A 15,091-nucleotide genomic window follows, 5' to 3' on the forward strand; every position below is an offset into this window, starting at 1 on the left:
TAGTTAAGCTTCAAAGAAAAATGTAATGGGACAGAAAGAAGGGGTTTTGTAATTAAAGTGTATTAATTTCTTTGTATGATCCATTGACTCCTTAACCTTACCTCACTATTTGAGACTTTTGTCATAACTTTGGTTTATCACAATTTTAATTTATTGTCTGCCTTGCCAAAAAGCAAAAAAAAGTGATCTGAGAGTCTATGACAACTGGCAAGAGCTATCATTGCCAAGATAGCAGCAAGCTGGAGCATTGTCAACCTATATCCAGAAAAAAAAAAAAAAAAGACCTATCATAATGGCTCAGATATTCAGGAGGAAACACCTCATTATTTCAGTCAAGGAGAAATGTCATACGTCTACCCTTGTTTCAAGGCAAAGAGGAATGCTCTCACTACCATCCAGATGGTCCCAAGGGGGGAAAAATAACATATCTCATCCACACTAAAACTCCCAGCCAGCAAAACAGTCACTGACAGTCCTTGGACTGCTTTATTGTCTCCCACTCTTGGCTAATGCCTAGGCATCTTCCTCCTCATCTTTCAGGAATCACTTAAACCCCTATATAGGACTCCCTCAGGCTTTGCCCTTCTTCTCTCCCGTACCTAATTAGTTTTGCTGTTGCTGTGCCTACAGTCTCTTGGAATCATTGCTACTTACTCATATCAACTGCCAATACTGGTAAATGTCAATGGACTGCTAATAAAGCCTCCTGCAATGCCTCTTGGAGTCATTCCTTCTTGGCACAATCCAAATAAACTATCTGCATGAGCAGCAAGTCACTTTGAGGCTATTGACACCTACTCTCTTTACTCCATGAACCACTGACCAGAACTATGACTAAGTAAATGTTCCTAAGGACAAAGAAGTATGAGCAACTTTGCAGCTACCATCTATCTTTCCTCAAGAGAAAGGAAGAGTCAGACCATTGAATCACATGCCATGCTCTAGTAGTGGGGTCTCCTCCCCCACCTCTTCCTATGAACTCATGAACAGTTCCAAATCATGTAATCAGGGAGCCATACTGATATTCTGATGGAAATGGGGCTGTAATTAAAGGTTCAAATGAAAGGACATGCCTCAGGAAGAAGGAGCTCATTTTCCCCTTAGCCTATAAGTTCTGACCAAGATTATGATTAGGACCTGAAGCTCCTGTGTCATGGGTAACATGACTTCTTCTCTTCCCCATGTGCTTCAACAACAAGGGATTTTTTTCCCTTCTGTAGTCAAGGCAAAGTCAGTAACCTCTAAACAGGGTAGGTGGCTACATTAGTAGTAATGATACTAGCAAAACAAGCCTCTGTGTCCTTTTATTGATATGAATACCTCCAGTGCTCCAGCAGCATATTACATGATTACTGCATCTCATGTTCTAAATGCAACTCTTGTTCTAGAATGTCTTCAATCTATCTAACTTAGTGAACAACATGAACAAGTATTGGTTGTTTTTCTAATTCCAAGATTGAGGTTATCATAACTCAAAAAAACGTAAGGGAAAAAGCCATTAATACCAAGATGATATTTCCAGTAGTTGTTTACATGCTATCTGCTACTAGACCATGAATTCCTTGAGAATAAGGACTGGTCTTTTTTGTATTTCTTTGTACTGCCAGTTCTTAAAATATAGGCACTTAAGAAAGGCAAGTTAACTAGACCTGACCAATAGCAAATCCTCCATTTTCACAAAATCTCACAAAAGTCATAGTAATGGCCAAAGAATGGACAACCAATAGAGAACTATTCTGTTTTGGTAAAAAGATTTTGTGCCCTTTAATTCAAAGGATAGCCTGACATCAAGAAGAGTTGAGTTCAAATCTGATCTCTGACATTTGCTAGCTGGTATGGCCCTAGGCAAATCACTTAATCTTTGTTTGCCTCAGTTTCTTCATCCATAAAATTTAAATAAAAATACAACCTACTTCCCAGGGTTGCTGTGAAAATCAGATGAGATAGTAATTATAAAGTGCTTAGCACAGTGCCTGGCTCATAGTCAGCACTATGTTAGCTATTATTAAATGTTGGATTCCCAGAAGAAAGCCACTTACCTTGATTAATAGGTGCATGCTGCCAATCATCACTGAATTTGCCTCCTAAGTGCCGTCCCTGGTAGTAAGTTTGCTCTCTTCCTGAAGTCTATGGAGAGAGAAACAGAGAAAGACATAGAGAAAGAAATGGAGAGGGAGGGAAGGAAGGAAGAAGGGAGAGAGGGGGGAGAGAGGAGGAGAGAGAAAAAGGGGAGGAAGGGGGGAGGAAGAGAGAAATAGAATCATCCTCTTCAAGTTTCACTATTGTTAAAAGCTATAATAATAGTAGTGGTGACCTTGATGTGGTGACAGATTACATGCTATATTTATGCCCAATTTTCTCTTCATGGCTCCAGGGCAGCATTAAGATTTCAAGTTCTTTGAAGAATGTGTTTGTGTAGATGTAAGGAATACTTTCTATCTTCATCGAAACTGTACCCCAGTGTTTGTCTTCATTAACTCTCATAAATCTTTATTGTTCTAAAAATCTTTGCCCAAGTGCAGCAATAAAATGGGCTTTTCCCTATGCAGCTGTATTACTTAACATATGTTTTAAAAATACTATTCAATTAGCAAGTATCTACTTCTTCATGGCCAGCACATATAAATTTGTGTTCAGAGTAAGCTAACATACTAATCCTACCACTGATAGTTTTATATACATAAGAATATGCTCTTACTGAAATGTCCCTTGTAATACTTAACATTGTAATTTTCCCTCACAAATTTCTGATTTAAGGGATATAACACATTTTCTTATTATAAAAAGAGATATCAAAATATAAAAAGCTAAGTGCTTTATTAAGGTAGTTTAGGAATAAGATCAAGATGGCTGTGCAATTCCAAAATGTTATCTTTCCTGAGAACTACGTATATTATACCATTCTTATGGCCCTGAAGCATCCTGATACATTTATCAACCTTCTATTATTTCTTTTCTTTTCTGCATCAATATCACAGGGTGGTATGTTGATGACTGTTATAAATTCTAAGATGAGGAGGTCACAGTGAAGAACAAGGAAGAAATATTCAATTTCCTTCCCCACCCCCATTTCATGCATTAGCTTTTTAAAAAGTATATTATAAATTGAAGAGGAAAATGGGATTGGAATTGCAATTTTCAATATGAAATCTATTTAATAACCATGTAGGATAATAAACAAAGAAAAATACAAGAGTCTGATTAGATGTTAAAGTTGTATTCTATTACTGAATACAGAATGTCCAATCTCACATGAAAAATTTTAGAAATTTGATATAAAAAAGCAGCATAAAATGATCCAAGTAATAACGCAATTTGTGTTGAACATGCTAATTTTCATTTTTATTCAAGTCTCAAAATATTTTTATACTTATTTAACATAAAAATATCCAACAAAGAGGCTAGTGAGATAAGCTGCCAAGAGAATAGAATTTAAATTAACTGTATAGTTCAGCAAATTGACCCCTCACCAAAGGAAAAAAGAAATCTTCTGACATACCTTGCTTGTGTCAGCAGTACAAATTCTGGTTTTTGATCTAACATCAAGAAACTCTCCCACATGGGGCACTTTGTTGGGAATGCTGTTATAATATGGATGTTCTGTTCTTTCTCCCTCTTCTTCCATCCATGGCTCATCCAGACTTTGCCTGCTGTAAGAATAGATTTGACACTGGCTTTAGTCAGTAATGTGTACTTGCAAAGCAATCAACTGGCCTAATGAATATTATTCATGCCTCTAATAAGATAGTTTCATCACCCACATAATCTACTCAGTCATCTCATTCTATGTTGTTGACCTTTTTCCTTCTGAAGCAGCTGCCAATTATTCAAATGAGTTGTGCTCAGAAAAATTCAGCTTTCCAGTTTTCTTCTTGCTCTATACAGTGTATACACTTTACACCTTACAAACTCATCCATAATTTGTATTTCTTTCAGGTCACTCCTAAAATGAACAATTCTGGCTCAAGCTAAAACTATATCTGCTTTGCGTCTATCCCTGATACTGCAGAAGATAAGAAAAAAAAAAACTTTTTAAAGAGACAATATGGAAGGAGTAGCTAGATGGTGAAGTGAATAGAGCCTCAAATCAGGAGAGCCTAAATCCACTTAATACTTACTAGCTGTCAAGTCACTTAATCCCATTTGCCTCATAAAAAAAACAAAAAACAACAATAACAACAATAAAAAAAGAACCTGAGGACAAAGAGCCAAAATGTGAGTGTTTTTTTCTTGATCCTAACTCTTCACAATTTATATCAGTGAATCAATCAATCATCAAAAAATAAGCATTTATTAAGTGTCTACTATGAGTAAGGTACCTTGTGAAGCACTGGAGATTTTTTAAAATGTGAAATAGTATTTACTTCAAGGATCTTATATTCCATTGAGAGAGACAGCATATAAATAAATGCAAAATAAATAAAAGGTAATTAAATGCAAGATAGAGGAGGAGGAAAGGTACTAGTAGCTGGGGAATGAAAAAAGCCTTATTGAGTGATGTACTTGAGCTGTGTGAAAAATCTGATCAAATGGCTTAGCACAGACTACATCCCTTTTGTCCTACACGATATGCATTTTATTTTTATTTTTAGTAATAGTTTTTGTTTTTATTTTATCTTCATTTCCCAAAATATCTCCCTCCCAGAGAGTTACTTCTTATAAAGAAAAAAGAAAGTTAAAAAAATTGTCTACCAATAAAGAAAAGATAATCTATTCTACTGTTCTCTAAATCTGGTTCCTGAGAATCTTGGTTTAAACCAGGAATTTCTTGTAGCGCTATCACTGCCTTTAACTCCTATCATCTCTCTGTATGTAATCTTTTCATCTCTTGAGATACACAGTTTCTACGACATCTTTGGAGGCGCCTCAGAAATGTGCAGGTTTCCTCTCTGGGTGAATCCTCCTCTCTGTGTATAGTGTCTCTCCTCTTTGTGTATCTTACATCTCATCTTTTCACACCGTGAAAGCAATTTTTCCCAATCACCTCTTCCATCAAAGTTTGCTGTAATGTTTGAATGTATGAGTAGGGTTATCAAATTCTATCCATATCTACAACCAAGATCTAAATATTTGAATACACTTATAAGCAGTACAATATCAAAAAAAAAAAAAGAGATGGTGATTGATTAAGCAAAATGTATGTAAAATATTAAAGAGAAGACAGATATATAAGAGAGAATAAGTAGATGACATGAAGTTCATGACATCCACATGTTATGTGGATAACAGTTCAAATAGGATCAAAGATAATAGAAATGAGAAATTAGGAAAGCAAAAAAGTAAGACTAGATGGAAAATAAGAGGGATGAGACAACTAAGAAATTAATTTTTTTAAAGGCTCCATTTGTGAAACGAGGAAAATAAAATAAAATGCCACAGTATTAAGGCCACCTCAATGAAATTTTAGCAACTTAATAACATTTTCATTTTGTTTTCTAAATATTCATGATGTTGTCCTACAACAGTTGACTAACACTGAATGGCTCCAAGCACCAAGCACTGTCAAATAATAATGTCCTAAACAGTAAAGGCTTAGTTTGGCCAAATTACTCTAAGAATCTACATTTAAGAATTCATTAATCTAAGGACCCAATATTCCAAATGTGAAACAACTAATAAAAGAACTGAGAACTAGTTCTCCTTCTCCTTTTGCTGCTTCATCAAACTTTCATTTCTTTCCATGCAATTCACATAAAGTGGCTGAAGAATGAACTTACCTTTTATGAGACTGTTGGTCTCTAAAACAGTCATAGAATTTGACATCTGTCAGAAACCTAGGATATCATTTAGTTCAAACTCTTAATTATGCAGACACCTAAGATTCCACAGCCAATTAATGGCAAGACCAAAACCAGAAGCCAGATCTCCTGGTGCTCAATTCTCTGTCATTTTCTTTATGTATACCACCTCTTCAATTTAAGAAATCTAAAATTTGTTCTCATTCGAATATGCAGCTGAATTTTTTTCACAAAAAAAGTGAACTCTATTAAAACGTTAACAAAAAATAACCATTGAAATTAGACACTGTGGTATGGTGGAAAATATTGTCTGGAAACTTAGGAATAAGAATACCACTTATGTATCTCTATATGTAAATGCATGTCTTGATATTACTTTTGATGAATGAAAAACAAAAACAGAACTATTCAAGAAAGAGGAAATTTAAAAAATAAAAATGAATGCTCTATATTATCACTAAAGGCAATATATCTATATACCTATAACAATACCCTGACTTATCTATGAATTATAAGAATAAAACATTAGAATTAGGTATTATCTGCATCCATCCTTGAAAAGGTTAATTTTAGACAAGTAAAAAGAAGTCATATTTTGGAGCAGGCTATAAATTAATGGAACAAAGACATGTAAATTATCTTTAAATTGGCTTTAAAAGGTTTAGAAAGACAAGATATATAAAATATAAAATAAAAAACATATATAACAGGTTCTTAAGGGAAGGTAGAAATGTTGGGAGACAGGCCATCATGGCCTTTGAAGTCAGGCCTTTTGAGTTTCACATTATGCATTGCAATGCTCTTCTATAAAACATTGACAAAAATTGTAAAGATGAAAGGGACATTAGAGACCACTGAGTCCAAACTTTTTACTTGTACAGGGGAGAGGTAAAGAGACTTGCTGAGGATTCCACAACTGTGTCTGAGTTGTGATTGATCTCAGACTTCTCTCATCTCATACCACCAAATGGCAATGACGTCTCTTTCATAGTCAGGGCACTAAACCAGATGACTCTTAGCACCAGCTGACCCAATAGGGCATTTCTTGTTTTATCTTTCCTTTTTATGACATACACAGGAAATTGTGGGCAATTAATTTAAGCCATTAGGTAATCTTTAGGTCAAATGGGACTCATGTAAGATGCAGGAAGATTAAAATATAGGTGACAGCATTGTTTGGATTATAAACTTCCAGAAGGGACAAACTGACAGATCAATAATTTCATAGAATAGGTAGCACCAGGCATTTTACAAAGAGGGATTTTTTTAGATGTTTTTCAATGATGTATAATAATACAAATGTAATGAGAAATGACATGAACCTGGTAAAAAATGACACATGGAAACATTCCATAGTTGCATGGTCCATTGAAGAAAGAACAACAATTAAAATGAATTAGTTTTTCATGTAACCTTGATCACTATTACTATAATTTCTCCTTACACTATTATCATATTATATTTCAGGTGATTCTGTTGATCAGAAATTTAGTAGTCTTAATTAAAAACAAAGCACTAAAATTTGTTTCTCCCCTTGTGTGCATTTTAAAGAACATTGATAACAAGGCAGTCTTATGCTTTTACTTACCAGTCATGAAGAGCAGGTATCTTTGAAGGACATTGTAAATACTGCTTGAATCGAAGCTCAAAAGCTTGACCTATAGTACTGATAACATCTCGAGCCAAGCCATCAGAGCATTCCAGTATGTGACAAGCTAATGAAAGCAAGGAAGATAAAGCAGTCTGTGCAGAAGGCTTTGGTTATACTATCCATGCTTTACCACAAATAAAACTTCCTAAAAAAGTTATTTCAAGTAAGATGGTTTTAAGAACTTTTTACTTTTTTTTAATATTTTCAAACTATTTCATCACATTTACTCTGTCATCTGATAGTCTCATAAAAATCCCTAGAGATAAGATACTATGAAATTCTTGAAAAATAACCACATTAACCTTCACTAAAATAATTTCTTTCCTTTTAGACTGTATAACAACAGCAAAAGCAAATAAGGTTTTGGTTTTTAGACCCTTACTAGGGGAATGAGAGTAATCAACTTGGCCTAATCTAACTGTTAAAATGGTTCCAAATTAAGTGAAAATTGAAATAGCTGATTTGTACATATAAAAAAATAGACTTTAAGTCCCACAAAACTTAGCATTTTTATTTGTTTGTTTATTCATTTATTATCACAGTAGTTGCCTTCACCATATTGAATGGTAGCTTTTATTTCCATTTCCAGTTTTCAGGGTTATTAAAACCAAAATATCAACAATTGCTATCTATGGATCATTTGAGACTTCTTAAATGCTAAACTCTTCTAGCTTTGTATGACTCATCACCAAAAATCCCCTAATGGGCAATTACAATCTACAATCCTGTCAATGCAGAGATAGGCAGAAAATATCCGTAAATGTTCTATGCAGTCACTATTAAAATAACTCATCAGTAAGAAGGAGAGAAGAAAACAAGGATTTATTAAGTGCCTACTGTGTGCCAGGCACTATTCTAAGGATTTTACAAATAGTATTTAATAAGATACTATTGATCCTCAATAGCCCTAAAAGATAGATCCTATAATGATTCCTATTATAGAGTTAAGGAAACTGAGGCAAATAGAGATTGAGTGACTTGCCTGGTCACACAGTTAGTAAGTGACTAAGACTGGATCTGAACTTAGATCTTCCTGATTCCAGGGCCAGTATTTTATCTTACCTGCCTAGGTCAGAATACCAAATGATAATGAGAAAGGATAGTAATCTGATATTGAACTGGGGGCAATTCTATACAAACAATATACAATGTTCTTATAAAAAACACTTTGGCCTAAAAGTAATAAAGAAATCTTATCATTAGACCATTAGCTTTTAAATTTTTATTAAGGGGAAGTTACAGATGGGTAACAGGAATAGATTAGTGATTAATATCAGAAAAACTAATTCATAGCCCTTCATTTATAATCCCACATGCAATAGACTCTCAAAATTTATTCAGATGAGGTTCCATCTGAAAATGGTTAGGAAAAAGCAATAGTCACAAATCACTAGTTAAGAAAGTTATAAAAATGAATTTCTAGAAATAATATCATTTTAAACATTGTAAAGCCCAGGTTTTGAAGTAAATTCAAAAATTCTCAAATTCTATTTGTCATTTTTTCAATTACTGCATTTTAAAAATATTTAAATTCCTATTTCCAAAGAGATTTAGTTATTTCTTAAGGATTTTTCTTTAAATTCTTAGAAACTTTTCTCTTCTTCACATTAAGTACTATATTAGAAGGTGACCATTTTACTATAACCATGAGGTAAAAGGAAGAATGAAAAAGTTGATAGTGAGTTTCAGAGTCATGAAGCCCTTGGTCTCTAGTCTTGTGTCAAGAGTATTAGCTAAATGAACACATAAATCAGTACTACTGCTCTAAGAATATGGTATTTGAGCTTCTGGCTGATTTATTTAGGACTGGATATTAAAATAGAAAGGTAACATTTCAATAATTAGAGTGCAGTTTAGAGTATCTGACCATCTGAGCCCATGCCATAGCTCATTCTTTGACTTGCTAAGTGACTTTGGGTAAGCCTGAACCACCCTACTATACCATTTTATTTTCCAATTTGTTAAGTGAGGACATTCTGTGCTTCATACAAAGGCTATGAATGCAAATGACTATAAAATGCAGTGAGTCTTTCCAAAAACAAAAAAAGAATATTAAGTTAAGACTAGAAGGAGAAAAGATCCTTGCAAAACTATTTCTATAGGAACTCCAAGAGGAAAGGTCCTAGTTTTCAGAAAGTTCTTCATAAGACAGATATACAAAGTATCTTTTGATATTAGGTTTAAAGAAACCTTCTTACAACAGAAGATGGAATGTATTTTTATCTCATTACAACCTGTTTATTTTTCAAATAGTTCTCCATATATTTATGCTGAAGGATGTCTTTCTTTCCTTCCCCCTTGTCACCTTGCAAGAGACTTGTAATGAAGCATGTACAGCCCTAGTAATCGTTCCCTTGGTAACCGACAGAACTATACTGGGCATAGAAACAGAGATATGAAAGGTAATCTTATTAAAATATGAAAACTGAAAAGAGGAAGAAAAATACAAAGAAATCATTAGCTTCTCCTACAGAGGCTGTTTCTTTGTCTTCTTGGAAAGGTACAATTTGAGATAAACTATTACCATAATAAAAGCCATCATCTAGGTACTTGTCATCTAATGATAATTAAATACCTATGGTTTACTATGCATTATACTGTGTATAAGTTAGAGTCTCATAAGGTATCCAGCAGTTCATATTATTAGGTTTTATGCTCCCAGGACATAACTCCCTTTTTAAGGCTAATGTTCCCTTTGAAATCAAAATTAGTACTGCACATAGAAGGAGGAAAAGGAGTTTACCAGGAAAATTAACTCAAAGATAATATTTGAATCACATTATTACCTTCATTCCTTTGTTATTCAGATCGCATTTTCAGCTATGGGCACAATGGATGAGACTAGAGAAAACTCAGGGATATCTGTTGGTATTTTATTATTATAATATTTATTATTTAACATGCATCAAGCAGCAACCTTTGGTAAATGCAAATCTTTTATTAGATGGTATATATATTAATGCCTACTAAGATAGGAGGCTAAATGACTTGATAGAACCAGGAGTAGCAAATAGAAGAGACAAAGAAGTAAATTTAGACTTGATGTCATAAAAACCTTCAAATTAGAATTATCTAAAAGTTTAATGGACTGCCCAGAGAGTTGTGCATTTGCTGTCTTTGGAAGTCTTCAAGCAGAGTATATGAATACTTTTCAGATATGTTGAAGTGGGGATTGTTTGGTTTGGGGGTTGAACAAGATAGATATTGAGATCCTCAACATTTCTAGACTTCAGTGATTCTGAGTAAATAATAGGTACTGATAGCTCATATCTAGGTTAGAGATGTATAATTTCTAACATTGTGGAACCATGGCAAAAAATTTTTTAGATTTATTGTATTTTATTGTCTTGGCTGGAAATCTGAGGAAGAAGACTAAGAAATTAGGTGGGGAAGATGTCACTCCATTCCACTTAACTAGCCTTTATATTTTTATAAAATAACAACAGTCAGTCAATCAATCAGAGATGTGAACAAGGTTTACATATCTTCACTAAATGAATCAATCAATGACAGGTTTTAGATTAAATGCAAAAAGAACTAGAAAGTCATTGTTTGAAGTGAAATGAAGCTACACGGGAAAGGTATTACATTTGGTTGAGGAGATTGGTCATGCCCTGCTGTTTAGCGGCCAAAAAAAAATAAATCAGCAGGAATTCAAGTGTCTGATAGACTGAAAGGAAGTGTTATATATGTCAGTAGCTAAGCACTGGGCAGCCTCAATGAGGTAAGCCTTGGTGGCCCCATGCAGAAGTTAATGAGGTGAGCTAGTATGGAGGCAACAGGAAGAAGAAGAGTTCAAAAGAATCTTGTTGAAGGCACCAGTTTTACCACTTCTTCAAGGAGTAAGGGAAGTTAGAAGCAAAAAAATCTACCTGTATATTCCTTCTCTTAGCAACAATGGACACTATAACATTCTCTGTTTTGTTTTGCCTAAACATTTCAGGAAAACCAAATCTTTCTTCAACCATAAAGAAGTCAAAGTTAGTTAAAGATAAAGATAAATTTAACTTAAGGCATATAGTTCCTATACCTAAATCAGGAAAAGCAAAAACAAAGAAAAAACTATAAATCAATTTTCCTAATGAATATTGATACAAAAAAATTAAATAAAATACTAGCAAAAAGATTATAGCACTACATCACAAAAATCATACACTATGACCAGGTGGTATTTATAGCAAGAATGCAAAGTTAGTTCAGTCTTAGGAAAAATATAGGCAAAATTGATCATATTAATAATAAAAAAAAACATTCATACAATTTTATGAATAGATACAGAAAAAGCTTTTGACAACATACAACATTCATTCCTATGGTTAACACTAGAAAGTATATAAATAAGAGGAGTTTTGCTATCTAAAGTGATCAGAAAGCATTATCTTAAATAGGAATAAGCTCAATAAGAACTAGGGTGAAACAATGATTTCTATTATCACATTTATTGTTCAATGACATACTAGAATTGCTAGCTATAGCAATAAGACAAGAAAAAAATTCAAGGAATTAGAATAGACATTGAGGAAACAAAACTATCACTCTTTGCGAGTGATAGAAATGTATACTTAGAACCTCAATTAAAAAACTACTTGAAACAACACTTGTTTCAAAGTTGTAGAAAATAAAATAAATCATCAGCATTTTTATATATTGCCAACAAAATTCATCAGGAAAAGGTAAAAAGAAAATTTTCATTTAAAATAACTGAAGACAATGTAAAATATTTGGGAGTCTATCTGCTTAAGACAATCCCAGAAATTATATGAACACAATTACAAAATATTTTCATACAAATGAAGATAGACAATTGGAGAAATATTAACTGCTCATCAGTAAAGCAAGCCAAGATAATAAAAATGAAAATTTTTTTCCTAAATTATGTATTCAGTTCAACACCAAGCTATAAAAAAGTTTTATAGATCTAGATAAAATAATAAAATTCAGCTAGAAAAACAAAAGGTCAAGAATATCAAGGGAAACCAATTTTTTTTAAATGTGAAAGAAAGCAGACTAGAAGCATTAAATTTCAAAGTATATTACAAAGTGAAAATCATGAAAACAAACTGGTATTGACTTAGAAATAGAGAGGGGAATCAATGAAATAGATTAAGTTCAAAAAAGCAAAATATCAAATGACCATAGTAATTTAGTGTTTGATGAACCCAAAGACACAGCCTTTTGAGATAAGAACTCACCATTTGATAAAAATTACTAGAAAATTGTAAAGCTCACACTACATATCAAGGTCTGGTCAAAATGATAAGGTCAAAATGAGTCATGATTTATACATAAAGGATGATATCATAAACAAATTAGGGGATCAAGAAAACTTTTACTTTTTAGATCTATGGTTAAGAAAAGAATTTATGACCAAAGAACATATAGAGAGCATCATGGGAAGTGAATTTTGTTTATATTACATTAAAAAGGTTTTATACAGACAAAACCAGTACAGCCAAAATTAAAAGGAAAGCAAGAAACTATGGGAAGGGGATGTTGGAATTTTAAAGCATGTTTCTCTGACAAAAGTCTCATTTCTCAAATATATAATGAAATGAGAGAAATTTACAAAAATGAGTCACTCCCTAATTAATAGCCAAAGGATATAAACAAGCAGTTTTCAGAAGAAGAAACCAAAGTTATCTATAATAATATTTTTAAATGCCCCAAATTATAATTGACCAGAAAAATGAAAACTAAATCTGAAGTATCATGTTATTCCTATCAGATTGAGTAACAAAGAAAATAATAAATGCTGGAGTGGATATGAAAAGCTGGGACACTAATATAGTATTGGTGAGGTTATGAACTAATCCAAATATTCTGGAAAACAATTTGTAACTAAGTTCAAAGAACTACTCTGCATACCCTTTGACCCAGAAATACCATTAGTAGGTCTGTGTCCTAAGAAGCTCAGGAACAAAAAAAAAAAAAAAGAAACCATAGATGCAAAATATTTTAAGCAACTTTGTCTGTGGCAACAAAAATAAATTGGAAATTGAGGGAATGTCTATCAATTGAGAAAGGACAGAACAGTCTATGACATATAGTTGTGATGAAATACTATTGTGTTATAACAAATGACAAGCAGGATGTTTTCAGAAAAGACTGGGAAGACTTATGCAAACTGATGAAAAAAGAAGTGAGCAGAACCAGGAAAGCATTGCACACAGTAATATCAATATTTTAATAATTATCAACTGTGAATGAATGACAACTATCTTGTTAAATATAATTCCTAAGGAGTTATGCTGAAAAATATTGTCCACCTCCTGAGAGAGAACTGGTGAACTCTCAATACAGGTTAAAGTATAATTTTTTCACTTTATTTTTCTTAAGATTTTTTTTTGGAGGGAAAGAGGAGTTGCAATATGGTTAAATATGGAAATATGATTTGCATTATTTCAAAAATATAATAGATATTACATCTCTTGCCTTCTCAATGGATGGAGGAGGAAGAGAATTTGGAACTCAATTTTTTTAGTGAATGTTAAATATAAATATGTAATAAATAGCACATGTATCTATATATATATATGTGTGTGTATTTGTATAGATATATCTGTACATGTCAATACATTGTGTGTGTTTGTGAATCTCAGAAGAAGGAATCACATAGATCTGAGAACCCATTATATTGCTTCTAAGCTTTAAAAAAGAAAAAAAAGCTAACTGTTGTAATTGAGTGAAGATATTAAAGACAAAGGAGGTAGAAAGAAAAGAGTGATGATTACTACCTTGGTCACCAGCACCACATGAAGCAGCACTTACATCCCTTGCTGTTACATAGATAACATGCTGGGGTTTAGCACTTCTTAAAGATCGTCCAACACTTTGTTGGCTTAAAAACATAAAAACCTATAATTTCTAGGTTCCTCTTTTTTCTGAGAATTTCTTCCCCTAAAATTCTCAGAAAAAAGGAGATTTTTTTTCCTATTAATTTCTTCATGTTTCTATTCTGCCTTCATTTTTCTCATTTTAATTTGCTAAAAAGAATTGATTAGGGTTGTTTAATGCCACAAGCTGCCATTTTGGAAGCACAGAAAGAAAACTGGAAAGGATCCAGTGAAATGAGAGTTCATATTTTTAAAAATAAAAATGGATAAATCAATAATTCAGAAATGGATAGCTATGATCTTGTTAACCAAACATCTTTACCTCCTACCTACCATATAGTGCTAAATACTGAGGGGGAAAGAAGAGAGTCATTATTACATTGTAAATCCTTTGAAGCAAACGAAAAAAAAAATTAAGTAAAAACATAATGCGTTGGGAAACAAATTCTATAATTTTTTTTCTATATTCTAAAGTTCACATTATGCTGGATCTTTACTTTGTGATTTTTCAATGGCCTCAATTCAAAAGTACTACAGTTTTGCCCTAACCTCCTCAATTATTCACATGAACTACTGATTGTTTGAAATATGTCTCAAAAGATTGCAATCAGTGCAATTCAAGCAAATTAATGTGTATTTAAATAAATAACTGAAATTATTGAGTCAAAAACATGCTCTTAGAAAACTGATACTAACATCAAGATAGAAGATAAATATGAGAGCAGATATTCATTTATGAATTTTGAATGTCAAAATTTAAAATGGCCTTAGAGAAGTAAATGAGCTAACAAATTTAAGTCCTCAAAGAACATATAGGAAGAAAATATTTTAAAATAAAGAACAAACTAAATTCTTGTAAGAATGATCAA

At 32.7% G+C, this 15,091-nt stretch overlaps 1 protein-coding gene across 2 annotated transcripts in view; it reads right to left on the reverse strand.

Moving 5' to 3' along the window:
• SHC3 (SHC adaptor protein 3) overlaps positions 1–15,091 on the reverse strand; it is a 139,041-nt gene that overhangs the window by 26,063 nt on the left and 97,887 nt on the right. For both annotated transcript variants that reach the window (XM_031939264.1, XM_031939269.1), the window contains 3 exons: positions 7,327–7,453; positions 3,500–3,650; positions 2,040–2,127 (listed from right to left, as the gene is read on the reverse strand). In XM_031939264.1, the coding sequence (XP_031795124.1) occupies positions 2,040–2,127; positions 3,500–3,650; positions 7,327–7,453 (366 nt within the window). The remainder of the gene's footprint in view (positions 1–2,039; positions 2,128–3,499; positions 3,651–7,326; positions 7,454–15,091) is intronic.

Source organism: Sarcophilus harrisii, chromosome 1, assembly GCF_902635505.1.
Source record: "Sarcophilus harrisii chromosome 1, mSarHar1.11, whole genome shotgun sequence".
Taxonomy (NCBI): Eukaryota; Metazoa; Chordata; class Mammalia; order Dasyuromorphia; family Dasyuridae; genus Sarcophilus; species Sarcophilus harrisii.